A 25,781-nucleotide genomic window follows, 5' to 3' on the forward strand; every position below is an offset into this window, starting at 1 on the left:
AGAAGGAACATGCAGCCGTACTACAAACATGTTGAGCCTGTTTGTAGGCACTGTTCCGAGCGTTTCCATCAGCTGCATAGTAGCAGACTTAACAAAAAGATACACTATAAATCACTGTGGGTGTTGGAGCTGACAGCTGTGAATGAGTACAGCTGACAGCTCAAATAGCTGTTCCACTGGCAGTATGTGGCCTAAATGTGTTAACAAATGTGTAGACTCAGCAGTTTGGGATTAGTTTAGCAAATAAATTACAAAATAGTGCTGTGATCCAGCAAAAAGCACAATGCCTGTGTATCCCTGTTCTGTGCCCCTTGTTAATACGTGCCAGGCCCTGCAGCTCTGCGTGGGGATCCTCCCTCTTCCCAAGAGAGTCATTCATCTCCCCCAGGTTTGTTCTTAGTGCGGTGTCAAGGAATGTGAGCAGCTGTTGGAGCATCACAGTGAGTGGAGATGGTTTAATAATGGTTGTGTGTGTTTTGCAGACTCAGAGATTTCATAGTGGAAGGCAGTAACTTTGTACTAGCTCTGGCCGTGGTTAAAAATACAGTCACTGAATAGCAATACAAATGTACTTTCATGGGGAACTCGAGATTATGAGATTTATTTCATGTGTTTATGGAATGCCTAGCACTTGCTAGTAGCCCAGATCTGTAGCATGCATGAAAGAAAAGCTGGGAAGACAGGATGAGGAAAAGGCTAGACAGGTGGTAGGATGTCAGCTCTGAAGATGGATTACAGCTGTACATCAGTTATTTCCCTCTTTTCTCTTGATTGATCCTAAGTTTTGTAGGTCAGAAGTCTTACAGGAACTTTTTGTGGGGGGAACTGCCGAATGTTCTGCTTTCTGGAAAATGAAGAGGGTTCTAATTTCACTGATTGATTTGTTTTGGATCAGGGCTGTGTGAATCTTCTGTCCACTTCTGTTCAGCAGCCTGCCCCAGCGAGGTGTTGCATCTCAGAGGAGAATCACAGAGCTGTACTTTGCCCGTGCGTTTCTTTGTCTAGGACTGCAGTGCAAGGGCTGAGATGTTGTACACGGAGAGACTACAGAACAACAGTGACTGGAAAAAAATTATTTGGCACGCATTTTCCTGCTTAATGTAATCTGGTTAGTCAAGGTCAGGACATTTAATTGTCAGTGAAACGGAGAGTGGTTTGTTTGTTGCTTACATGTGAACTAATCCAAGACTCTTCTGTCATCAGACTGATTTCATTGCCAAGAACAAACTTTATTTCTTGTGAATATCCTGTGACATCCATCTTGTGCTCGGAGAACCTCCGTGGGTCAGATCCTTACCTTGTGCAAATCTGTTTTTTTAAGGCCTCGATACTCCAGTGAGTTATGCTGAGTGAGCATGTTTCTTAAGAAATATGTTTCTTAATGTTAAGAAATATTGTTCCAATTCAGTGTTAATTTTTTATCAGTTTACATCAGTATTAATTTTGCGCAATAATAGGAAAATGTCATGACCGTATTAAATTTTCAGGTGTCTTGGATATCCCAGTGTACAAAGAACTAAATTAAACTGAATTACAATGTTCTGAAATGAGACAAAAATTCTATTTGTAACCATCAGGTGTTTAGAATGGTAGAGCAATATGTACGTGTTTAGAGCAGCAGACGATTCTTGGCCAGTTCTGCAGTACTTGGCTCCCTAACGAGTAATGGCAGTGGAGAAGGCATTAGGATGAATCAGTATAGAATCTATTTGTGGTGCTGTCTGGTGTCTTCATGCTAAGAAAAGGAGAAATTTGGTGTACTTCAATGCTTTTGCTTTAGTAATGAACACAGTTGAGTCCAAGATGAATTTCTCAATTACTGTTACGTTATGCATGTAGGATACAAGTTGGGAGGGGGAAGAGGGCCTGGGATGTTTGCTGAAGATCCGATAACCAAGTCCTGTTTAGTAGGTTTTTTTCCCTGCACTATCACTGGTATTTATAGAGACTTCTGAGATGAAAACAATGCAGTTTATTCTGAGTGTTGTCATTTGCAGGAAAGGGAGAAATGCATCAAAACTGCAGCAATGCTGAAGCATTCCAGCTTAATCCAGAGAGCTCTTTGTTGACAGAACGCCCACTGGCGTCAATCACAGCCATATATGAGGCTCTGATAAGATCAAGGTCTTTGAGAGATTATCACTTTTCATTTAAGAATTGACACATCTCAGTTTAGTGGTCAGAAAAACAGACACGAGCACAGTATGTGATTAATTTTTATTGGGTATTTTTAAGGGAAGTTTCTGGGAAAGCAGAGTTTAGAACAGAGTTAATGGTCCACACACACACACACACAACAAAAATAATCAGTGTTTCATTATGTTCCTAATGCATTGCGTAAATAACAGCCACTATCAAGGTAAATGCAGAAGGGACTGCTGATTTTCAGGGTTTGCAGTTTCTCTTGCAGATTCATCCCAATTCTGTCTTATTCAGTCATTCTGAACCCTTAAGACTGCACCATTTCCTGAAATTCTGTAGGGAAAAAAAAAGGAATATTTACAATATAAATATTAAAATAAAATAATCAGGAATAAAAGATTAATGGCTTATGAAGACATTTAGAATAGAAATGAATGGAAAACAATGTCTTGGTTTGTGATCAGAAGGAAAGAAACATATACAAAAGAAACATGTCCTAAATTTCCTGTTTAGGTAGACAAATGTAGTTAAACAACAGATGAAAAGACAGTGGTTTGTTGACAATTATAGGGAGCAATGAAGTGTTTGGGGTGGTTTTAGTCCTCTGCTCAGTGATGATTTGGAGCAAAAATAAAGCAATGGCTAATGTAGAATTTGAGTAAGAAGTGAAGACCTTAATCAGAAGTTGTAAAAGTCAGTCCCTGTGTCTTATTACTGTTCGTAGTGCTTCAGCAGCTGAGAAGTGCTGATTGGGATGGCAAGCTAAAGCCAAAATCTCCGTGGGGTTCCCTGCAAGTGTTGTGTTATTTGGAAGGTCTTTTCATTGGCTGCTGTGCCTTGAGAATCTGATCAATCCTGTCCCAGAAAGGCTCTATTAAGATACAGATTGCTTCATAAATCATGTGTGTTTATTCTGGCACGTTTCCTAAGGAGCTGAATTCAATTCCTTGCCAAGAAGGAGGCAGCAGCTCCCAGCTCCTGGTGCAGGCAGCGGTTCCCTGTGCTCTGCCCTAAGGCCTCTCCCGGTGGGCAGCTTGCTTCCCACATGGGGCTGCTGCCCTGGGCTCCCGGCCTGTTTGGTGAGCGGTGCTTCCTGTCCAAAATGAGACACAGAAGCGTGGATTTAGGAGGTGGGGAGGTTTCTGTGCCGAGCAGCCATTCGTCTGCACCAGCATTTCCTTGGAGTGGGTGCAGTGAGCTGCTTCCTAAAGGAGCCGTTCCTCATCTGATGGGTGATTTCCATCGGCATGCACACAACCCCTGGGGTAGTGACGCTCAGTTGTTCTGTTCTCCTTACGCAAAACTGAAGGTGAATGCTATGCAGTGAGCTCCTGTGCGCTGCGGGCAGCACTCCTGCTGGGGGACCCTGCTGGAGGTGAGCGGATGGCGGTGCTGGTGGTTCTTTGCCCTGGTGGGTGCTGCTACGTGTGATGCTCCTGCTGCCGTACTTCAGAGTAGGTGGAAGGAGAAACCGAGATCTCTTCCTTTTAAGCAGCTGGAAATTTATAGTGAGTAGCAGTGAGAAGGTTCCTTAGGGCAGCCAGGTGTTGCTTTTGTTGTGGGTTTTTTTTTTGACTTGCTCGTGCATAAGGAGTTCAGAGATGAACCTGTACCATCAGGGACTGTTTCTGACACTGATCAGTACTGGAGGGCTTTAAGCAAAGTCACTCAATGAATCTTAATGAACCACTAACATAAAAGGGAATTGCAAATCACTTAGAACCTTCTTGTGTTTATATAGAATTTAATACCTTCAGCCCCAATCTTGCCATCCCCGTCGTGGTCTGCAGCTGCCAGGAAAGTCTTGGTTTCAGAGGCAGTTAGCACTCTTGCTCCACACTCAAACCTCTGAAGGAAATACCTGGGAGGAAAGCACCCTTTGTTATGGTTGTCACATAATCCTGTTTTTGCTGGCTGTATGATAAAAAGCTAAAAGGTAAAAAGGTAACTATCTGTCAACAAATATTTGCCATGGTAGCCAAGTCCTCCAAACACTACTTTGTTTGATGAGCTACATCTTCCTCCTGTACAGTTCCGCTCTGAAAGTCCAGACCTGCTGCACTGGATTCTGCTGCTACCAGAGTCCAGCCCCAGGAGGTTAAGTAGAAGGGTGGGCATCTCCTGCTTTGCTCTTTAGGTATAGGGCTTATCTACTCAAATACACCGCTGACAATCTACTGAGGGTTTTACCAATGTTTAGCATAACCTCAGGCGTCCCTTTACGGAAAAGTTTTAGAAAGAAAGAAGTGCTGATTTTTTGATAGTCTCTTACTAGTCAAGGTAACAGAAAATCCTTACTTGAGCTCATCTTCCTCAATAAAGCCACTTTGATCATTGTCGAGAATCCGGAAGATCTCCTTGAGCTGGCTACTACTCTTTTTAGACATCCCACTGATCTGAAAGAATTTTTTGGGACTAAAGGAATCTGGAGCTGAAAATAAATTAATAAATATATTAACCCCAGACCTCTGTGTTCACTGTCCCTAGATGGTCTGAGGATGCTGCTTCATTACAGTTTAATTGTTCCAAACATGAACAGTATGTAAAGGCTGACAGGCTGAATGTTGCCATCCTGCACAGCACCCTGCCGCACACCAAGGGAAGCCACGTGGGGATGGGATACAAACTCAAACCACCCCCGATGTGAAGTTCTCCTGAACAAATACATACTGTGGCAGCTTCAGGAGAGTCTAGAGAAGTCTGATTACGTGTGTGCTTGTTCAGTATTCCTTTGGGGCTGAATTAGACTTGCAATGTGTTGCAGAAAATAGTACATTTTTAGCAAGTTAATTGTTTTCTCACCTTGGCAGTCCCGCAGAGCAGCAGCAATATCAGAAGGGCTTAGAATGTCTGTGAGGCTCATTTTAAACCTGTTAAAAAGTGTATTGCAATCACATTTATGAAATGCAAATGCACATTAGAAGCATTTTTTCCTGTGGCTTAAGCACTGTATGACTAACAAGACTTCCAGGGGCAGACAAGTCCAATCGATCAGTCTGAAATTGCTGCTGTTACTCAGTAAATTAGAAGATTTAGTACAGTGCTTCTTTAAAAATAGCAGTGCTGGAATAATGCTTTTTAATGAGATGGATTACAGAAATAGTGTTGTGAGTTGACGATCAATCTATTAACCTATTTTGTATCTACTACTTGCATGCTGTTTAAGTACATCCTGTTCTTTAACTCAGTATTACCATCAGTCTAATAAGCAGTCCTACTGGAATGCAAGGCATTGGATGATACCAATAGCAGCATAGGCAGTGGGAAAAATAAGCCAAGAAGGTTTCCTTGTTTTCTCCCCCAACAGCTCTGAAGTATAAAAAGAAATCAGGTACTTATCTATGTGAGGTCCATCCGCACAGAATGCCAGGAGTTCAGCTCAAAATCTTACAGCGATGGTTATTGTACTTACTACCAGTGCAGCTCTGCACATCAATTTCATTTAATTCATCTCAAGTCACCAGCTCACCTTTATGGTTTTCTCAGCTAGGCCAAGGAAAAATAGCTGAGGAGATACCAGGCAAAGTAGTCTTGTTGGCTCTGGCTGTCACTCTGACTTATAAAGGATTCAAAAGGTGACAATAACCACTACTTGGGTTACTGCTTCATGGATCAAATGTTTGATTTGAGACCTAGCTCAAATTTCTTCCTTAACTAATTAAACTTCTCTTTCTATTTATATCCTAAGATAACGCCAACAAGAACAGTGTTTTTAATAAATCCACTTGTGCTTAATTAAGTACAAGTCTGCCATCAAAACATAGCCTTTCGGGCCCCAGGCGTGCTAAAGGTTTTCAGTTAACCCCTGGACCTTGGGGCAGCTCACTGCAAGGAGACTCCAGCAGTCAAACCCTTGTGGAAAGAAACTAGTTTGGTTTCCTTAAGCCTGTTCATCCTTTGGAGGGTGTAGAGGAAGGTGGGGATGAAGGATCCGAGGTGACCATTTGCCATTCTGACAGTTACAACTTGTCAGTAGGGAGGAGGAAACCGGTGTAATTTAGGGGGATCTGTCTCCTGTAAGCTTCATTTCCTGACCATGTTCTGCACTGCTGTACCCAGGCAGGGACAGAACAGAAGCCCATGCTTCCGTGGGCAGCAGAACTCAGCAACTCGGTCATCTCCTTGTCTGTGTTCCTTGGAAGGCTATGTATAACTAGATGGCCTACTTAATAATTTATTTTGAATATTTTAAATTACACGAAGTCAGTAACAGACTTACTTGGAATTGCAGGAATCATCTATTGGAGATAGATATATGTGCAGTTTGCAACGTGTGCTCGCTTTATTTCCCTACTGAGAAATTGAAGTTGCAGGTGTGCAGTAGTGGATTTTTTTGTTCATGTGTATTTCCAGGTCCCTAATTTTAGAGGAAAAAGATTAAAGCTGGGAACAGTGGGTATGAGGTTTTCCTTCTCGGATTGTAGTAATTCTCATACTGGCATGTACATTTTGGCATTCCGTTGTGAATTTTCACCTTTGTGATCATCACGGGTCGATACAGGATTTCATAGAAGATTTTCGTGGCCATTCCCTTTGACATATTTTACTGCCAAGATGTTTCTCCAGGGCAGTCTACATAAAATCTCTAATGACAGCCTTGAGATAGTGAGAGCACATTGCTGCTCCTGGTCCCAGTAGTAGCAGCCTTCCTTTATTTTTGTTTGCTTTGTGTAAACGTTTGACCTGCCATAATACACTGATTATTACAAGCTAATGGGAATGAAAAAATGATATAGAGGAAAATAATGAAATTGAGGTGAGCTCAGATTCAAAATACATCTGCAGCTTATTCAGGCACTGTGTTAAAATCTGAGTGCCAGGTGCTCTGAGAGCAGCTCCTTGTTAGCTCACCTCTCTGCATGGCATGCGGGGCTCTGTACTGTTTTGCATTCTCAATATTAATTGTGAAATTGTATTCACAGTATTAATTGCAATGCATGTTGTATTGAAGTATGATGTTGAATAGAAATGAGCAAATTGCTACAATATGTTCACTGATATTGCTTGTGAAGGGATCTTTTAATGTTTGAAATCCAATGCTGACAACAGGACACGCTTATCTTGTCTGAAAGATGATTTACAGAAGCCTAAAACAGCTGAATTTCAGAATCAAGTTGTTGTCACTGTATATCGATACAGGTGGGACTCTAGGGTTACCAGCATTTATTTATTTATTAATGACACCGCATCTGAAGTGCAGGTTTCTCTCTGCTACGATTAGAATGAAGTCATCAGGAATGAGCACAGTGTGCAAAGGGATATTTCGACTAAATAACCCAGCTCCACTGCCTGCTGCAGGGCGTGTGTTACCTTGGGTGATTGCAGTCCCCGTGAGGGTTCAAAAACAGATCTGTAGAAGAAAATTTGTGAAAGATAGTATGCAGGCAACATAATGCTCTGGAAAAAATGCTTCTTATTCTACAAGAGGAGCTGCTAGGTAGCAAGCAGCTAACAACTATGCAAAATCTGATACAAAATCTGAGTACTGTTTCCAGGAACGTTTAACATTTGTTCCTACAAAGAAAAACTGTTAATTTGCTGCTCTTTTGTTTGCTTTTGCTCTGCTAAGGACTTCTGAAGGTGCTATTGAGTTGTTCTTCCCAAGATTTATGTACTTGCACAGCTTTACTTCTCTTTTTCTTTTTCCAAGTCAACTCCAGATAACTAATAAGCAGTGGAACTTTGTGTTTTAGTAAATCGTTGGCAGGCTGGGGGCTAGCCTCGTACTCTTTCTGTTCTGTTTGGTACAAAGTACAGAGTGTTAATTGGCAGTGGCAACCAACCAAAGATATGACTTACAGAGGATGCAGAGGAAACATCAGCAGTTGTCTCAGGTGAGATCAGAGGAGAGGTGTCAATCTGAGAGCAACTACAGAAGTGTAAAGAGATGCTGCAGCAGCTGTTCTAAAACCCATACAGTTCCATCTCTCAACCCTGGCAGTGTTAGGGCTAGAACAATTGTGCTGTGATCCTGGATAACAGATTGTGCCTTTGTAATGAGCTTGGAAGTAACTAGAACAGCTTGTGTGGTTGATCATTAATGCTGTTGCCTTAGTGGTGATGGCAGAGGATCTTAGTGTGACTACTGCAGGAATCACTGAAGTCTGCAGCTCCATTTGAGATGCTGTATCTTGTCACTCCCGTATACACTTCAGTTGCATAGAAAAAATTACAGAATCCAATCTGAATGCTTGCTTGTGCCGTAGTCATCACCGTATTTCATGTAAAGGTCTAAGACAATGGTGTAGTATTTTTTTATACGTTTTATTGCACAGTATTACAACCAGGGATGAAATCCAGGCCTCAAGCCTGAGTGACAGAGCTTTCCTTCCCGAGGCGCAGGACGCGTCCAGCAGCACTGCAGGGCTGAGCTGAGCAAAGGCAGGCATTCTCGTGGGCTAGGAGCGCATCTCGTGTTCAAGTCCTGTCCTCACTGTTCTGTGTAAGTGAGATTGGTTCATATTTGAAAATGATAGCGGGACAGATTAACATAGCTGACTAATAACATATCTAATTCATAGAGACTTTTCTTATCAGTACTTTCCCCCATAGAAAGCAGCCCTGGAAGATCACTGACGCTGTTACGTATGCTGTGTTTGTCTTCAGGTAGGCTTGCGAGTGCATCTGTGACTCAGTAACATGGTTTTTCACTCTGATCCTAAACACAGTTGCCCAAGCTGTTTCTGACTTGTCAGCACAGCAGGTAATTGCAGATGGACTGATCTTAGAAAGTGTAAATTGTTCAAATTTTCTATGTATTTTCAGAATAACTGTGCCCTAAGGTTAACTAATGGCTGTGAAAGAACCTGGGTGCTGCCTTTTGTGGTGTGTAACAGATATGCACAGAGGAGCTATTCTGTTACCTGAGGCCTTACGTGTGGCTGTATTTCACTGTGACCTGCAGAATACGAAGCCATAGTAATAAATTAATGTAAATGGAGTAAATGGTATTGAAGCATTTCCAGTGATTTCTGTTTACCACCTGTCCTCAGTGATGTCGGTGGGATTTCTGCCATTAATTTATTGCAGTAGAAAGGTGCACAACCTTTAATAATGTATGAAGTAAAAAAATACCCTATAAATTAGTTGATTGTATCGTAAATAATTGTCAAATGTCACTTGTTTAACAGACATAGCCTTCTAAAGAACGGAGAAGCAGGTGTCTGGATTCTGCAAGGCACTTAAAATGTGTGCATAAAGCATGTAAAGAAATCAGATAGGCAGAGGTCAGTCGTGTTCAAGGACTGGTGGAGAGAGCTGTGTGAAACGTTTGCTAAACATGAGACAGTCTCAGTCCAAGCAACTTATGAGTCTGGAGAGCACTGCTCATGTGAGGGGACCTGCTTGGGATGTGTGCAGGTGGTCATGCACTGCTCCTCGTCGTGGCCTTACAGGCACAGCCCAAAGAGCTTTCCTACAGCAGAAGATAGAAGAAGACTTTTGACAGTGCCAGATAGCTGGTGTGAGTGAAAGAAAGAGAAGGAGTCTGTGTTCTGGTAGACTGAAACTGTGTTTTCTTCACTGATCTGCTTAGTGGTAATGCTGAAAGGAGAAAAGGTCTAAAACCCTAACGAGCCAGAGTGATCACTAAAGCTGATATCGGACCTAGCCTGTCATTAATTTTTCAATGTCCTTAATGGGATGGTAAGTGGTGAAATGGTCATAGATTTGTATAGATCTGGCACAATAGTCAGCGTGGAAGTAAGTGTGGTTAAATGAAGGAGATGCCTGATAACTCGAAAGTTATCTGAGCTGTCTGTGCCTTTCTCTCTGTCAGCCACTGATCGTGGTACAATGCTTGAAGACATTCAGGTGAACCATATCATGTGCTGAACATATAAAACATATCAGACAAGTGCACAGTGTTATCTGACATCAGTGATAGCCTTTGGCCTTGCAATCACACTGCAGGTATTATTCCTCAGTTCCCTATGTATATTGCTCTCCTGAGCTGACACTGAAATTGTAAATGTGAGTTTGCTTAATGGACGACTCTTTTTTCACCGTGCAGGAAAAAAATTGTACAAAATGAGGGCCTGCTTCTTTCAGTAGAGCTAATGGAGAGGTATCTTTTGGCTAATGTATAAGGCATGAACAAATTATTCAGTATTCTTTAAAGCCATGTAGCTTTCTTTAATTTTCTGCAGTGTGATAATTTCCTCAGCTTTGTTTTGAAGTTTTCTTGCTTCCCTGTGATGTCTTATCTTAAATGTGCAATGCATCAGTACTGTTGTAGCATTGGCAGATAATTTTGAAATGAATATTTTTGACCTGCAAATACTGGAACATCTTAAATAGCTCCTAGAAATGCCACATGAGGCAGTCACACTGATTTTTACAAGATTAATGCCCATAGAAAGACTTTTCAAGAGCTCCAAGTCTTTGTCCTTTCCAAATCATAAGAAACAAACAATTATTTCAATTATTTATTTATTTTTAAGGATGTCTGAGTATCTGTTTACTTTTTTTTTATATGATTGAAAGATACAGCATCTCTGTTCTGGCTCTGCATGCAGCCCTTCATGACCTCTACTGGAAGAGAGGAATGCTGGGCCCTTGGCTCCTACCCCTGTGCAGCTCTTTCTCCTTTGTTTCTCTGAGCCATGGTGTGTAACTTGCTAAGTACAGCTGGCATGCTGGATGTGGATAGGAAAGGGCTCTGCACCTGGGATTTGCTGCTGCAGGTGTTTTGGTGACCTCAGTGGATCTACCAGAAAGGTATTTATCCTCCAGGTGCAAACTAGCACCACAGACCTTCCTTCTGACCTCCCCCCATCCTGCTCCCAAGTTCTGAGGCACGAGGACTTCTCCTTTGGGAAAGAAAAAAATTAGAGTTCTGTGTTCAGGGATAATTTAATCTGGAAAAGTTGAGTTATAAACAGAAGCGGACAGATGGGATACTAGAAATATTCTGACTTGAATTAATTCAAACAGAATGCTGCTTTAGCTTCCTGTAAGTGGAACAATAGTGCCATCGGGTGGACGTGAACGCGAGCTATTCCAGGGAGGATTTTGAATGTAATTCCAGTTCAGTAATCTGGATTCATTTTGATCCATTTAATCGTATTTTACAATTAACATCTTGTTTAGCAGAAAGTCCTGCCATTTAAGTAGCATGTGAAACATAATCAGTTGCATAAAGAAAGGCATAAAAACATATGGAGCATTAAATACATGTCTTGAATATACAAGCGTAGTGTCACTGCTACCAGTAAGCATGATGGGGTCTTATACCCAGATGTTTTATTAATTCTAGTTGTTTACAACAGATACTAGCTGTTTATGCAAATGATGAAAACTAAATGGCCTGCAGAGATTATTTTAACTTCTCCTCTTAACATTTTAACATTCACATGAATGGAGTGGATTCCAATTCGGTCTCCCAGTGGAGTCCTTCTGGTTAAGACATTGGGGAGCATGGTTTGAGCTTGCACTAATACATGCATTTTCCAGCAAAGTGAAATCACTTGCCAACAGCTGTTCATGACCTTCAGGGCACAACATAAATAATAGGCTTGCAGTAGGAAAGATTGTTTATGTGGGTATCCTGGTCTTTCTCTCGACTGCTTGCTAAGATTTGACCAGGGCTTGAAATTCTGAAAAAGAAAGACAAGAACAATAAATTGAAACCAAATTTTGTAACTGCACGTTCAAAAACTTCCTTTCTGAATCTCTTAATTAACTGATCTGATAATCACTCCTAAAACGTTTAGCACTGTGTACTGATAATAATAATAGGTACTTAAGGCAAATATTGCATTGTCATATTGTGTCAGTAGTTTAATGATAAGAAGTAGCAAAATCAAGTGCTAAAACTTTAAAAATACAAATTTAGGTTCCATTCATACAGAGGTGTACAGAGGTGAAAAAGTGACTGACTATCCATGGCTGAGGGCAGAATGCAGACCCATTCCTATGTTAGATCCCCTCTATGATAGAGAACAGAGCTGAGCACCTCAGAATCAGACCCATAACTAGCAGTGTGTGGAGCATGGCAGCTGCCCTGAGCTAGGAAGTCCCAAGGGTAAATGCTACTCTGTTCTGTGCAGGGAGTCTTACCATCCCCTCCAATTCTACCATCTCCATCACTGTCTCCTGCCAGGAACTCCTTGGTCTCAGCATCAGTCAGAGCTCTGCCACTGGCTGAGAAGTTCTGCAGGAATAGTCTGTTAAAGGTGAGAGGAAAAAAGGAAGGGGATGGATCCAGTAGTGGAAGTGTTTAGAGTGAGTTCTTGGTAGTAGCTGTAAAATTCCAAGTCTGATTCAATCCTTGAGACTATTTCAAAAGCTCTTTTAGAAATCCTATCTAAATCAGTGGAGAAAATTTTCTTTTTCAGTGAGAATACGAGATGGAAAGGAGGAGGGCGTTACATCATAATGTGTAGAAGTCCTTGATGTCATTTTGTTTTAATTGGATTTAAAAAGCAGGTTGAAAAGGGACTTCTTTTAGCAGGAGTTTCCTTCCCTCCTGAGCTATCTTCCTTCTTCTCTCCTGGGACATAGACGCGTAAGAGTGGCAACAATTTTGATAACCTTATTTTTAACTTCAAAGTGAGGAGAATATGATCTGGAAGATAGCATTCATATGATAGAGGCAAAGATGAAGAAAAATAGCTCTTCAAATTCAGTTTAGTAAGAAAAAAAGGGCAATAATAAAAAGCAAACTCCAGCAGCACTGCTGTTTTTGTCTTCACAGCCTGTCAGTTATCCCCACATGAAGGAAGTTCTCAGTTCTATCCAAGAGTTTTCTCGTTGTGACCCTCTCTCTCCTTGGATCTTCTTCAGCACAACCTTGTACACATGTGCATGCACACACCCACATGCAAGACTGATTACATTCCAGCATAAAAAAATGCAGCTCAAAATGGAGTATTTCTGATCTTATGCTGCATTTTGAGACAATAAAATGCAGGCTTGTTGGTAATGCATTTTTTTAAATTTACTTACTTCAGTTCATCTTCCTCAATAAAACCACTTCTGTCCTGATCGAGAATCCCAAAGACTTTGGACAGCTGGTCTTTGGTCTTGGAGTTCAGACCCACTTTGATATAAAAGGTTTTGTAATTGAATGAATCAGCAGCTGTTCTATTGAGTTGAAGACTCGGAACCAAAAAAGAACTGTTCAGTTTTTCTTCAAAAAGCAGCAAACTGTTCTGCAGGGTCATTACAAATCCTAGACAGTGCTCTTTCATCACTTAATTCGGATTCATGGGATATATCCACCAGCGGTCTCTCAAACCTAGGAAGAAAAATACTGTCGGTGGTGCTCACTGTGCAGGAATATATAAATACACATTTTACACAAACGTAGATTCACAGAACTTGATGAAAATTTTGCTCATATTGAAATGGATTTTATCATCATTCTCTGAAAAAATCAGGCTTTCAACCTGTGTGTTTTTTCGCACGTAAAGTTGCACAAGTGCAGGTGGTTCCCTGTCCCTTGGCTGGCATAGATCACCCTGCCTCCTTTTTGTCTCTGATAAAACAGTGATGGCTGTAATGAGTAAACAAACATAACGAGAACTTCTTACCATGTGCTCTGCATGTTGCACTTACCTGGTCGTGCCTTCAGCCTTTGCTGTTTCCGTAGGAACTGTGAAATTGTGGTAGAGAGGAAAGAGGACTTTAATACATAAACTGGAAAGCTGAATTTAAAAGTTAGAGGTTACCTTGGCAACTCTGCAGGCCAGCAGCAATTTGTGCTTCTGTCAGGATACCAGCAAGAGCCGCGTCAGCACTGCTGTAAAACAAAAAACAGCGTTGGGTAGAGTCTGTATTGATCTCCTCCATCATCCTTTGCTGCTGCCTCGTGTGGGCAGCCAGGTTTGATGAGTGGGACAGTTGCAACACAGGTCCCAGCACAAACCGAGGGAGCTGCCCTGCAGGAAGAGGCTGTTCTGTCCTGTAGTTCAGACACACAGCACATCTGCCTTGGTGTTTTGAAGTACATGAGCTGAGGACAAAACCAAAAGTATTTATAGAATTGCATGAGATATGGGGATCTCCTGTTACTTCTATGCATTTTTTGTGTGGATTCTTGGGATGATTTCAGAAGCCCTCAGAAGAAAGATTCCGTTCACCTTGACTCTTAGTTTTCCCAAGTCAAGCACAGAAACAGCTTTCAGGTGAAGGATATGCAGAGTCCTATTGATTCGATTCTTTTTCAGATGACAGAGATAATGACTTATGTAGACCTTAGTTAAGTCCTCTCGACCTTTTACAGAAGTCCTAGAGCCACGTGATGGCTCAGACACCCTTGGGGATAAGTTAGTGTGGCTAACAAAACCTGCTAGCTAATCAGATTGATATTTATATCCCAAAGGAGTGTGCATGGTGTTTTAGACAATATATAAGGTTTAGTGCTATACAAAATAGACTCAGCTTGCACTTATTTTTAGTCTAGTGAGTGATTTGAGCTGTGAATGAACCTTTTTTTTTTAAAGAATTGCTTAAACGATAGCTACAAATGGACATCCTCAGAGACTCAGAGTTTGAAGAGCTCAGTCCTTACAGTAGTTACCATGAAGCGTTACTCTTGCAATTACCTTAATAATCTTAGACCAACACTAATGCTGAGATGCATTTTCTCAGAATTAATTCACTGCATGGTACACATTTTAAATCACGATAGTAAAAGTGTCCATTTAGAGCTCGAAGGTTGTCAGTCATTCAGTAGCCCAAAGCAGTATGCATCAGTAAAAGGCAAGGAGTGAAACTGAGCAATGCAGTTGGTATTGTTTGGTTCTTCTTTCCTTAACTGCGAAGATAAACTTCCACAAGGATTTGAACTGTGGCTGAGCACAAGCTGCAGCTTTTCTCTTGCTGCATTATGAAATCTGTTAGAGCTCAATGGTCTTGTGAATGGCTGAAATTGCAGTAGTGTAAAAAGCCATGGAGTGAACATTGCACTCCCACGCATTTATAGACACACAGAATATTGTTGTAGGTCTGGAGAGTAGTTGAGTAATGCTGTTACATATAATATAAATCCTAACTCTTGGTGGATGTAACATAAAGCTGCTGTCTTTTCCCTCAAAAATTATGCACAAAGCTTACTTTTTTGGATAATTTCTATAAGACATGAACTCTTACAAGAAGTGCTGACTGCATTATTCTAAACCTGTGCTGCATGGTAAATTGAACGTGGTGAAAGCAAAGCTTTCTGGGCTACATAGAGTTAATGGAGCAAGTTATTTTTAAAGTCTCTTTATCCTGAATGCATCAACTTAATGATCCAGTCTTTCCATCTAGGAACCTACCTTTGATTTTGGTCAAATTCCTGCGTAATATGTGAGAATATGGCATGAGATGAGAGAGGGTCTGATAATCATGCTGGAGTTACTGAACATTCAAGGAATAGTTTTTTGTCAAGAGGCCACGTTGAAGTTACAAATAAATTTTGTTTGTTTGTTTATTTATTGATACAATTTCTTGAATGTTTGTGTGGCTGATCACAGCTTGCCTGTAGATGGCTCCAGAGACACTTACGTGCAGCCGTGAAATCTTTCATCTTAGGCTGAGAGGAGAACAGGTGCACAGGTGTGCATTCACAAGCAAGGGATAGAAGAGAAGGGGAACAGATATTTAAAAGAAAAAAGGTCTAATCTACAAAATCAACCGAAAGACTGAAATGACAAAAAAAGAAAACTTGGAGATGCTTCCAGGGGACCTTCCCTTAGTGATAATTAGGCAGAACAGATTATTTCAGCTACCTAAGAAAACCAGGCTTTACTGTGCATATTTGTATGCTGGCTAATATTGCAGTCTGTCAGGGAGATCACTGCAAACACAGATCAGTTTGTTGTGGAATCTCAGGAGATAGGGAGGACGTTGTTGTCTGGGAAATACCAGGAGATGTATGTCTGGGTGTGACATACATCAGCCAGTATGATTCCTTCCTTCTGAGTTAGGTATTTGTCTGTTTTTAATTGGACACAAATTCCCCTTTCAGCCGTAGGTCAGTCATGTCTTTGCAGCTGCGGGGGAAGCCGTTGGCTGGGAGTAACTTCTTTGCTTATGGTAACTGATGTGGTAATCTGAATTCCTTTTCTGGAGCTTGATATACAGAAGCTCTGATTTTCTTGCTTGCTTGAGTGTCAGACATGCTGATGAGCAAATCTAAAGTTGTGGAGCAGCCATATCCCAACCAAAAGACAGTTTTTCCACACTGAAAGTTTTCCAGAAAGTCTGTGCCTATGTAATGTTATCTGTGTGTGCTTGCAAGCAAAAGTAGTGTGGAAATTCAGGGTTTCAGAAAGCATGAACTTTAAATTAGTTCAGATTCCACAGCACCCACTTCTTAAAATGTTTTAAAATACGCGCACAACTAAATATGAAAATGCTAAGTGTGTGGAATCATAGCTGTCAGTTCATGGATTCAATCAGGATATATCTATTTCAGTAACCCATTCCAGGAAATGAATCCAGGCTTGGCCCCTTCTGCCCACACTGTTTGTGTGAAGAGCTCCAGGCGTCTCTGATGGTGCTGCATCAAAGATTCTCCACGTGGGCTGGCTGCGAACTCGAAGGAGAAACTTTACTGTCCGTGTGTAATGAATGTTCTGACATCTCCTTGCCCTTTCTGTGCTCTCTTACTCCTCTTGTTAGAAAATGAATGCCAGATTTTGAACAGTTGGAGAGCTGAAATTGAATCCAAAGTTTACAAATGGCTCTGGACTGGGATTTTCCAGAGGAACAGCGGAGTGGTAAAATTGCTTGGAGTTCCTGGAGTTCTCTGACAACATGAAGATATTAGGGGGCCAATTTCCCCTAAATATCAGACGATTTTGTCTTTGCAGGATTGTTCTGTTCTTTTATCCTTTCTTTATCAGAACAAAACAAGATTTGATTTAAAAGAGGTGATGGATTCAGCGGCTGGAGCAACAGGTTGGGTTTGGGGTATTGGGTTCTAAACCCTGACCTTTCCTTCTATGAGCTTGTGTAAGAAACAAATTTCTTTGTATCGATTTCCCACTAAACAGATTGCAGTAAGTCTTCATTTTACAAGAGGTATCGGGAGGATTAAGGATTATACTGCTCCTACAGGGTAATGAGAGCACAGGGTATGCAGCAGTGTCCTACAACTCACAGTCTGTGGTCTCAGTAGGACTCAGATCTGCTGCTCACATTTTAGATTGATCTTTAGCTGTCTTATGTAAAACATACAAACAACACTTCTTTTATCCTTTTATCCTAGGAGTTAAGAAGCAGCATTATTCTGGGTAGGATGGAACTGCTTTAGAAGCTGAGAACAGATTACCAGTGTGATGCACAGGGTGTTGTTGAGTAGTTTCAGATTTGATGTAGTATGGACAATTTAAAGTAGAAGATTGGATTTTAAGTGTGTATCCATCAGTGCTTTAGTTTTGTACTTCATTCATGAATGCTCAGTGCAGAGGATTGGATCCTTACTAACCAGACTGATCAGAGAGGTTACAGAGCCTCCGTGCCTGCAGGCACTCAAACCCATCTTAGAGCAGCGTGCTGTGAGTTGGCCTTCTGGGTAGGGGGTGAACCACAGACCTGCAGAGGTCCCTGCTGGCACGGATTACTTTGTGACCCCGTGCCTTTGTTGTGGTAACATTGTGGTACCACCGTTTGCCTCCTTACTACTTCAGGCGGCATGCACAGAGACGTCCCACAAGCAGTTTTCTCTAGTGCTACTGCAGTTTGTGTGCTTCAGAAAGAACTCCTTGCTACTCCCTAAAAAAACTGAAGGCTGGCAGTGGCTGAGCTGAAATTAATTTAAAAGAACTTTCCAAGAATATTTTACGTTAGGGATTTTTGGTTGAATTTCTACAGTTCTGTGAACGAATGACATAACCTTTCCTTTTACATCTTTTGTTTGCTTTATTCTGTGGCATTATGCTACAAAACAATATGCATTAAGAGAATGTTGGTACGTGCCTTGGCTGCATTGCCTGGAATGGGGCGCAAAGTTTAATCACATTTTTTCACGTCTGTATAACCAATAGCACCTATGTAGGTCTGTCTGGTGCCATAACTGGTAAAAGGGGGCAGGGTGAGAGGTATTCCTTTCATTTCTCAATGCTTCTGTCACGTAGCAGAAATAAATTGTTTGCTTTTGATGGAAATGATTCTCTTCTATTTCAGTTCAGCTCTAAAAATGTGAATGTTAGTGCCAGCACAAGAGTTAATAGGGACCAAACATTGCTTTTGCTGAACAGGCTGCGAGCTTTGTTTTAAATTCTAATTTCTTATTAGTGAAGTCGCTGGATGGCTTTGATAAAAATTTAAACCCATTTTGTTTCCAGGAATTACTGTATGAAACGGATGTTCTCTTGAACAAAGTTCTGAGTGTTACATGAAGTTGCACTGCACAAGAATTGCCTCAATCTCAGAAGTACTTAATTCCTCCTGGTGTTAACAGAAGGCAGTGGTGTGCAATTGTTTAACACCTCTAAAGTACAGGATAGGTTGCTCTCTACATATGGACCTGCATTTCTTGCATTCCACATGAGGCATTCAGTGTGCAAGAAATAAAATGTCAGGCCTGTTACTTATTTATTGTGTTTGCCCTCTGCTTGTGAATTAGTGAGGTGAGCTTTTAGTGGTTAGCAGTGTGAAGAGCTGATGTCTGTATTATATCTGTATACTGCTGCAGGTCTGGATTGCTCTGCATTTTTTTCTTCAGCGTTCAGGAAAATGAGGAAAAGGAACCAACAGAGTGTCATCATTATGCAAAATATTTCAGTGCTGTAATTAACAGCAGCTATAATTTAAGCCCAGATTTAACATCAAAGGCTTCGGGGATAGAATTAGAATTCATATTCATTATGATTCTGCCAAGGCTTCAGTGAGTCTGATTGCTGGAATTCCTCTTTTGCATTAACAGCCTTAAATCTGATGAACAGCTTTCTTACATGCCTGGGCTGGGTGAGCTGTGCTCGCCTCACTTAATCACGTCGCAATTCATGGAAATGCCAACGCTGACTGTTACATAAAGCTCCAGAAGGCTTTGTTTCTGCTCTTCTTCGAAACAGCTGCCAAATTATGTTTCAATTATCACCCACTTTCAGCAGGGAGAATTAAAATGACAGGCTACTGAGCTGGAACCAAGTCATGGTAGATGGGAAAAGTCCCGACTCACTGTTAATGGGGAAATGTGCAGTGCGCTCAGCCAGAAATACGTAACATCTACGGAGTGTTCTGAGCTCTGCCTTACACCAAAATATTCTTTGTCTTCTCCATTAAGGAAGACAGTGCCATCAGTAGCACTAAACCCCACGGGACCCTTATCAAAGGAAAGATTAGCTCTTGGTGGTTTTCATGCTTGAGTAAATCGCTGATGTTATGGGTTATGTAGACGATCATTCATTGTAACAAATGGAAGAAGTGAATAATGGCCACTATTTAGCCACATGAAACAGACTGAATTTGTTCTGCTTCACTTTAAGATAATCAAGCAGCAAGACTGGCTGGTGTTTCATCTGAAGCACCAAAATTCACAAATGTGGTAAAGTATTGTTGTGTAGCAGTTATTAAGAGATAATCAGCAACATGCTTCTGACAAACAGAAGAACCTCCAGGCCCATGGCCCATTGTCAGGGGCTGTGACTTGGGCCGGTGTCAGAGATGGGATTAGAACCTTCTCCTCTATCTCACAGCTGCCTTAGGTTTCATGAAAGATAAGTGTTCTTGAAGGAGAGTTGCATTTTAGGCCATAAACACTTTCTGATGATAGATGCTGCAACCTAATACTTCATTTTGTAAAATACCCACAAATTTATTCCATGCTGTCTGCTATGTGTCAGCTTCTCCTACGTTTTTTTTCTCAGAGTCTCAGATCTGGACTGAATATAAATTATTTTTAGCTCTCTTGTTAGCATTGCTTTTCCTAAAGGATCAGAGAATTAAGCAGAAATAAAACTCAAGAAAATCAGGGTACTTATGTCTTAAGAGAGATCATATTGTTTAAAATCATTAAAACTGTGTGTGGCAAGTCAGCATGTTAAACATGAGGATAGAAAGCCTGAACAAAATTGAAAAAACTAACATTCTTTTCTCCCATCTTCTAGCCACAATTTCAATATTATGAGTAGCTGAAAATCACAAAATGCCTTCTTTACAATGGAAATATCTGTACACTGCGAGATTTCTCAGCAATGCTTTGTGTGAACTTGACGTATGGGGAATTGCTGATGCCTGAAACAATATAAAAATGTACAAACACATGCAGAGTGCGAAGTGCTTGTTGGACGAGGTAATTGGAAGAGTCAATCCAAGGCTGCCTTTGGTCTAATGCTGTTTATGCCTTCACCAGTGACTGGAATTCTGTCAAGAAAGAAAATGAGAAAGGGAGGGAATAAAATGAGATGACAGTGCTTATAACATCTTAAGAAAAGATAGATAAAAATGTCCTAATCTCCTAGCTATGGAGGGCTCCTTGTGCTACTATAACACTGCAGAGCTACTGCTAAACTGAGATTCTGGGGGCTAGCAGATTTTTCACTACTTATTGGTGCAGAGAGGAGGAGTGCGTCTGTAAATTCATGTTTGTAGGAAATCCTGAGCTAAAGGAAACTATCTTGAACCCATTACAAACTCTGATAATAGCTAACACAGTGAATTGGCTCAAGACTGCAGCTTTTAATATTTTCCCAGTAGTTTTTAAAAATCGTTATTCAGAAGCAAAAAGTATGAGTAGTGATGTAATTTCAGAATGGGAAATTCAATAGTTAAGAGCTAAGAGCGGCATAATATAATGTCCTATTTGGGGTTCATAAACAGAAGTTGCAAAAGCTGCTGCTAAAGCAAATTCCTCCAACAGTGTATCTCTCTCCTCCCAAACTCTGGCTAAGATTAGCACGTGTGTCTGTGTGAGTTATTGCCACCTGTCCTAGTTTGGCTGAGACAGCCCTGTTTTCAGTGACTTCATCTCTAATACACGATGCATAATGCCCTATTTTCTTCTGCTGCAATTTCCAGAAGAAATACCCTGGTTCACATCATTCCCGTGGAAGTTCTGAAGGAATTTGATGTAGTTTTTCATAGAAGGACTGTCCAGTGAAATCTGCCAACATCAGGCAATGCTCCAACACACTCCGTGCTGCTGTACCGCAGTTCTGGCCCTTAGAAGCAGTACTGGCCCTGCTCTGTGTTACAGGGTTACCCCCTCAGTAGTGCTGAGAGGGGTCAATAATTGAGTTCATGTAGGTGGAAATTGTTTAACAGTAAAAGTGTCCCATGACCAAAAGCGCAGAGCGTCCTCTGCCAAAAAGAAAATTCAGAGTGACTAAGCGTTCAGAATGTTCTGAAAATGCCGCGCTCTGAGCCTGTGGATCAGGTACACGCAGAAATTAACCCCAATGCTGAGAGAATGGGGTCTACCTTGAGCCTAACTCTGCTTTTGCTACCACAGAGGCTACATAGAAATTAGGCTATGAAAAAAAGGAGTATTTGTCAGTATGGAAAACGTGACAGGAAGTACTGGGCTAAATGACCGAGGGGTGCTCTCCATTTAAGTGTAACTAAATGCGTGCATTTCAAAGCCTGCCTTTGATGAAGTTTCCAGCAGCCTTACAGCCTTACCTTCTACTCCAATTTTGCCATCACCATCAGTGTCACCTGCAGCCAGGAAAGCCTTGGTCTCCGCAGAGGTGAGGACTCTGGCACTCGAAGAGAAGTTCTTCAGGAACAGCCTGGAATTGAGCAGGGCAGAGCGCTGTGCTTGAGTCTGCTTTTCTGCAATGACCTCGGCATATTACATCTCTGGTTTTCTAACTTAAACCCGCACCAAGAGAAAAAGTAACTCTTGTTTGTAACATCTGGTGAGATCCACACAAATTCAAGGAAAGGCAAAGCATTGCATTGCGTTTTAAAAATAACATCAAGTTTTTTTCTGGGACGCCGCGGATGTTCAAAGGTTTCCACTGTTCAAAGACATGCAGCAGCTGAGCAATACTTACTGAAGCTCCTCTTCTTCAATGAAGCCGCTCTTGTCCTGATCAAGGATCCCAAAAACTTTCTTTATCTGATCAGGAGTTTTGCTGGATAAGCCAACCGTGGAGAAGAAGGACTTATAATTGAAGGAATCCGCAGCTGGAAGAGACAAAAACCTCTGACATGCTTTCCTTTCAAGTTGCTGCTACCGCTCGTATTCCTTAGGCGCACACGCCTGGTTGTAAACATCAGCCTGCTCCTTTTTTCCCGTTCCCCAACGCAGCTGAGATGATTCGGTGGATACCTTCCCTGCTCAATCACTCTGTGCCTGTGCTCATATGTCCTATCATCCAGTTTGGAATTTTCTGCTACAGCGCACACCGTGCTAAATCAGGGCTCCAGCTATCCGTGTCACATGCAATTAATTATAAGTATTTAGTGGGTGCTGCTGTGCCCTACTAAGAGCTCCTGTAACTCTTGCTTTATATTCACTTAGTCCTTATTTTGGTGAAGAATTTGGTAGAAAACAAAGCGGTGTTCAGCCTTGAAGTTGCTCACGGGGTGTTGGGGAACTGGTGTGATCCTGCTGGGGGCAATTCTGAGAGAAGCAAGACTGCTCATTGCTTCACAAGTAATGGGGGGATTCTGTTCTGGCATTCTGCAGGACAAGGCTAACCACTGAAATCCACGACTTCAGCAGGTTTGGGAATTGAGAGCCAGCTCAGTGCTAAGTGAAACTGTGGCTCTTTCTGCCACTCTGTTTCAGGTAATGTTACCCACCAAATAACCGCTTGTAAGACTCGCTGAATTCAAGAAGCTATTCTGTACCATAGCTACAAAGAGGTCTCACCGGGAAGGAATCTAAGGGGAAAATGATAGGCACGCCATCTTAAGACATAAAAATGATATGCATCTTCTGGCTGGAGAGAGACCGTTCCTTACCCTGGCAGCTGGAGAGAGCAGATTCAATATCTTTAGCAGAAAGGATGTCAGTGATGGCCATTGTTGAACTGTAAAATAAATTAAATGTGAGCTACTTAGTCATTAAAATGACTTCTCTATCTTTTCATGGCTCTATTTGAAGTTGCTGCAGTGACAGTATGTGATAGGGGAGATATTATTCATCTAATTGTAAGGGGAGCATACTGAAGCAGATGTCTGCAGCAGGTGTTTCCACTTAAAGCTGGGTAATGAGGGAGGAATTCTGCATGGGGGAATGTGGGGCTTCAGGAAGATCTGATGGCTGTGTTGTGCTGGGGGAGCAAATCAAAGGTGCATGGAACCACAAAACTTCATGAATTCAGTGTGGGTTTTCCCAGAGGTAGATTAGTACTCAATTAAAATCAGCATATATTTACAGCACACATAAAAAGATAGGGCCAAGTATGTCCCCTAGAGCTATATCTGGAATAAGTTTAATTAGAATTAAAAAAAAACACCTGGTACTATTATCAATAAATGTAGTGATCTTAACAGGAATGAAAGTAATGGTGTAGAATAAATAAGAATAATTTCACTTGTTTCAAGGAAATCTAAATCTGAAGAGTTATTTCTTCTTCTGCTTTGCTGTACCCAATAAATGTAACAGTGCTGTAAATTTGGTCTGCTGGAGCACTGCATCATTAAAAGACTACTTTTCATGGTGGCTTTTTAAAAAAGATTCCAATTTATGCTATGATTTTGTCATTTGTTTTGTTTTGAGTTGGTGATGATGGGTGATAAGCCAGATTTGTATCCCAATTTCAGCAGTTCAGAGTGCTGATGTGCTTTGAGCAGGGCTTTTGAGACTTAATACTCATTCCTAATAAAAACATGGAGGCATTTTCTTCTGATACAGCTGCATTTGACAAGAGATACTCTTTGTTTCTGTCAGCCACCAACAGCTGCACTAGTTCGTTTGCCAAAGCAGTATATATTGCTTAAGTGAATGCTGCAAGGCCCAAATTGCTGGTCAGTCCTCATAGTGTAAATGCAGCATTGATGCACTTCCAGTTTCACAGCACACACAGCGCAGACTGGTTGCAGTTTAAGACTTGCAGCATTACTGTGTGGTAACTTGATGTTAATAAAAAAGAGGAATCGAGACATAGAAAAGTTACTCTTGAAAACCATCAGAAATCCCTCAACGTGAATCCCAAACCGTCTCCAGCAATGTGCTGTATGGAAAGTAGTGCCAGTTAGGAGACCAAACGCTGGTAACCATTTATGAGGTACTTTGATTTGGGATCTACAGATTGGTAGAAACTTCCTCCAAAATATGAAACGGTGCCTCCCCCTGTTTGTTGTCAGCAGAGGCCGTTGTCAGTCTCTTTCTGAATATCTCTTAAGATGTAAGGAGACAGTGGGACAAATCCATGCTGGTGGCAGTGAGCGTTTTTCCAGCTAAGGCAGCTCAGTTACTTCTGTTTTGCTAGCAGTTGTTTTGTCCCAGTGGCTTCTTGTGCAGAGCGTTTCTCCCTCTCAGCACTGGGCAAGGTGATTGGGAGCTCTGCCATTCACCTCTCCGCACTGACAGCATTAAAAACACGGGGAAAAGTTTAAAAAAAAATCTGAAAACTGCAGCATGGTCTTAATTTCATGAAGGGCACCGTTCTGTCTTTTCCCACCCTGTGATCTGAATGGTGATTCTGTTCTATGAAATTCTGTGAAGGTATGGCATACTGGAAGCTGATATTAGAATATATATTTTAATTAAATCAGTGCTTTCCATTTTGGGAGCATTTTTCTTTTTGTTTAATTTTTTGAAAGCAGAGGATCTATTCAGCTTACCTTTGTGGTCTTCTTGGCTGGATAAGGAGGCAGGCTGGCTGGGAGGAGAGCACCTGCTGTGTGTCTCCACCAGAGCTGAGCTTGCATATATATACTTTAAGTTGTATACCATATACAGATTTTAGATTTCAGCGTCACGAAGGGGGAATGGTGTCAAATGAACTTGCCTAACTAATCATCTTGCGCTATTTTTATCTCAAGAGAATACATATGATATTTGCAAACGAAACAAGATAAGTGGCCAGGTACGCGAAAAGGACGGAGTCGTATTAAATTTCTTCTGATTTAAGCAGAAATACCAACTTCTCCATATGATGTAGGACAGAAGGCAAAAACCTGTCTGATACGCGTGGTCTGAGGAGTCAGATGAAATGAAGCAGGGCTAGCTTCGGGAGAGATGCCTTTAATGAATGTTTGGATGTGATGATGACTTGTTATCTTATCTGCAGACACAATGTGATGAAGTTTAATCGCTGGTGTGCTAAACAAAAAAATTAAAAATGTCCTGTTCAAATATTGTGTAGCAAACCACATAGGGAAAAACTAATAGTTGTATTGTCTTCAGAATGCCTGGTTTGTTGTTGTCTTGAAAAAAAACCCGCAGTGAATTTGTTGCTACAGGAGGTAAAATAATATTATGTCAATCCATGGGAACAGTTGGCTGGGGGAGGGTACTTTGTCTGGTATGTTTCCAGGGAAAATCTTAGAATCCTGTGAGGTTCTGACATCCTGTTTGGTCGTGTCTGTATGAAGCAAAGGGGCTGTGATCTACCCAGCTGTCTCTGAGACAAAAGCTGCTGAGCTCTGCATGACAGATCTTCTCTTTTAGAGAGAGAGAGAAATGCCGATAGTAGCAGGGAGCAATATGTGAGGAGTGTCTCTGCAGTTTTGTAACCTACCTTCTGATCTCCCTTAGGTAACTGATTTTTTTAGGTGTCTTTTTTGTTGTGTTTTTTTCTTTTTTT

The 25,781-nt window shown here is 41.3% G+C and overlaps 3 protein-coding genes across 3 annotated transcripts; all 3 read right to left on the minus strand.

The window, feature by feature from the left end:
- Positions 1–2,198: 2,198 nt before the first annotated feature.
- Positions 2,199–5,705, minus strand: LOC100545184 (parvalbumin, thymic CPV3). The gene is made up of 5 exons (XM_003210544.3): positions 5,612–5,705; positions 4,945–5,012; positions 4,441–4,573; positions 3,894–4,003; positions 2,199–2,475 (listed from the first exon to the last, which is right to left on the minus strand). Exons 2-5 carry the CDS (start codon positions 5,003–5,005, stop codon positions 2,450–2,452), a joined length of 330 nt encoding a protein of 109 aa, XP_003210592.1. The 5' UTR covers positions 5,006–5,012; positions 5,612–5,705; the 3' UTR covers positions 2,199–2,449.
- A 5,411-nt stretch (positions 5,706–11,116) lies between these two features.
- On the minus strand, positions 11,117–13,938 carry LOC100543637 (parvalbumin beta-like). The gene is made up of 4 exons (XM_031555769.1): positions 13,815–13,938; positions 13,090–13,222; positions 12,202–12,308; positions 11,117–11,738 (listed from the first exon to the last, which is right to left on the minus strand). Exons 1-4 carry the CDS (start codon positions 13,936–13,938, stop codon positions 11,713–11,715), a joined length of 390 nt encoding a protein of 129 aa, XP_031411629.1. The 3' UTR covers positions 11,117–11,712.
- Positions 13,939–20,362: 6,424 nt separating this feature from the next.
- On the minus strand, positions 20,363–24,919 carry LOC100545341 (parvalbumin, thymic). Its single transcript, XM_003210545.3, has 5 exons — positions 24,817–24,919; positions 22,990–23,057; positions 22,074–22,206; positions 21,697–21,806; positions 20,363–20,439 (listed from the first exon to the last, which is right to left on the minus strand). The coding sequence occupies exons 2-5, from the start codon at positions 23,048–23,050 to the stop codon at positions 20,414–20,416; spliced, it is 330 nt and encodes a 109-aa protein (XP_003210593.1). The 5' UTR covers positions 23,051–23,057; positions 24,817–24,919; the 3' UTR covers positions 20,363–20,413.
- Between the last annotated feature and the right edge of the window lie 862 nt (positions 24,920–25,781).

This window comes from Meleagris gallopavo, chromosome 16, assembly GCF_000146605.3.
Source record: "Meleagris gallopavo isolate NT-WF06-2002-E0010 breed Aviagen turkey brand Nicholas breeding stock chromosome 16, Turkey_5.1, whole genome shotgun sequence".
NCBI classification, from domain to species: Eukaryota; Metazoa; Chordata; class Aves; order Galliformes; family Phasianidae; genus Meleagris; species Meleagris gallopavo.

Excerpts from the sequence above, each read along its gene's own strand:
- LOC100545184 (XM_003210544.3), bottom strand. The coding sequence starts at position 5,005 with ATGAGCCTCACAGACATTCTAAGCCCTTCTGATATTGCTGCTGCTCTG. Across the intron at positions 4,574-4,944 it reads TGCTCTGCGGGACTGCCAAG|CTCCAGATTCCTTTAGTCCC; the intron begins GTGAGAAAACAA and ends ATTTATTTTCAG. Across the intron at positions 4,004-4,440 it reads ATTGAGGAAGATGAGCTCAA|GTATTTCCTTCAGAGGTTTG; the intron begins GTAAGGATTTTC and ends CTTTCCTCCCAG.
- LOC100543637 (XM_031555769.1), bottom strand. The coding sequence starts at position 13,938 with ATGATGGAGGAGATCAATACAGACTCTACCCAACGCTGTTTTTTGTTT. Across the intron at positions 12,309-13,089 it reads ATTGAGGAAGATGAACTGAA|ACTATTCCTGCAGAACTTCT; the intron begins GTAAGTAAATTT and ends CACCTTTAACAG. Across the intron at positions 11,739-12,201 it reads TGGTAGAATTGGAGGGGATG|AATTTCAAGCCCTGGTCAAA; the intron begins GTAAGACTCCCT and ends TTTCTTTTTCAG.
- LOC100545341 (XM_003210545.3), bottom strand. The coding sequence starts at position 23,050 with ATGGCCATCACTGACATCCTTTCTGCTAAAGATATTGAATCTGCTCTC. Across the intron at positions 22,207-22,989 it reads TGCTCTCTCCAGCTGCCAGG|CTGCGGATTCCTTCAATTAT; the intron begins GTAAGGAACGGT and ends TGTCTCTTCCAG. Across the intron at positions 21,807-22,073 it reads ATTGAAGAAGAGGAGCTTCA|GCTGTTCCTGAAGAACTTCT; the intron begins GTAAGTATTGCT and ends GCTCAATTCCAG.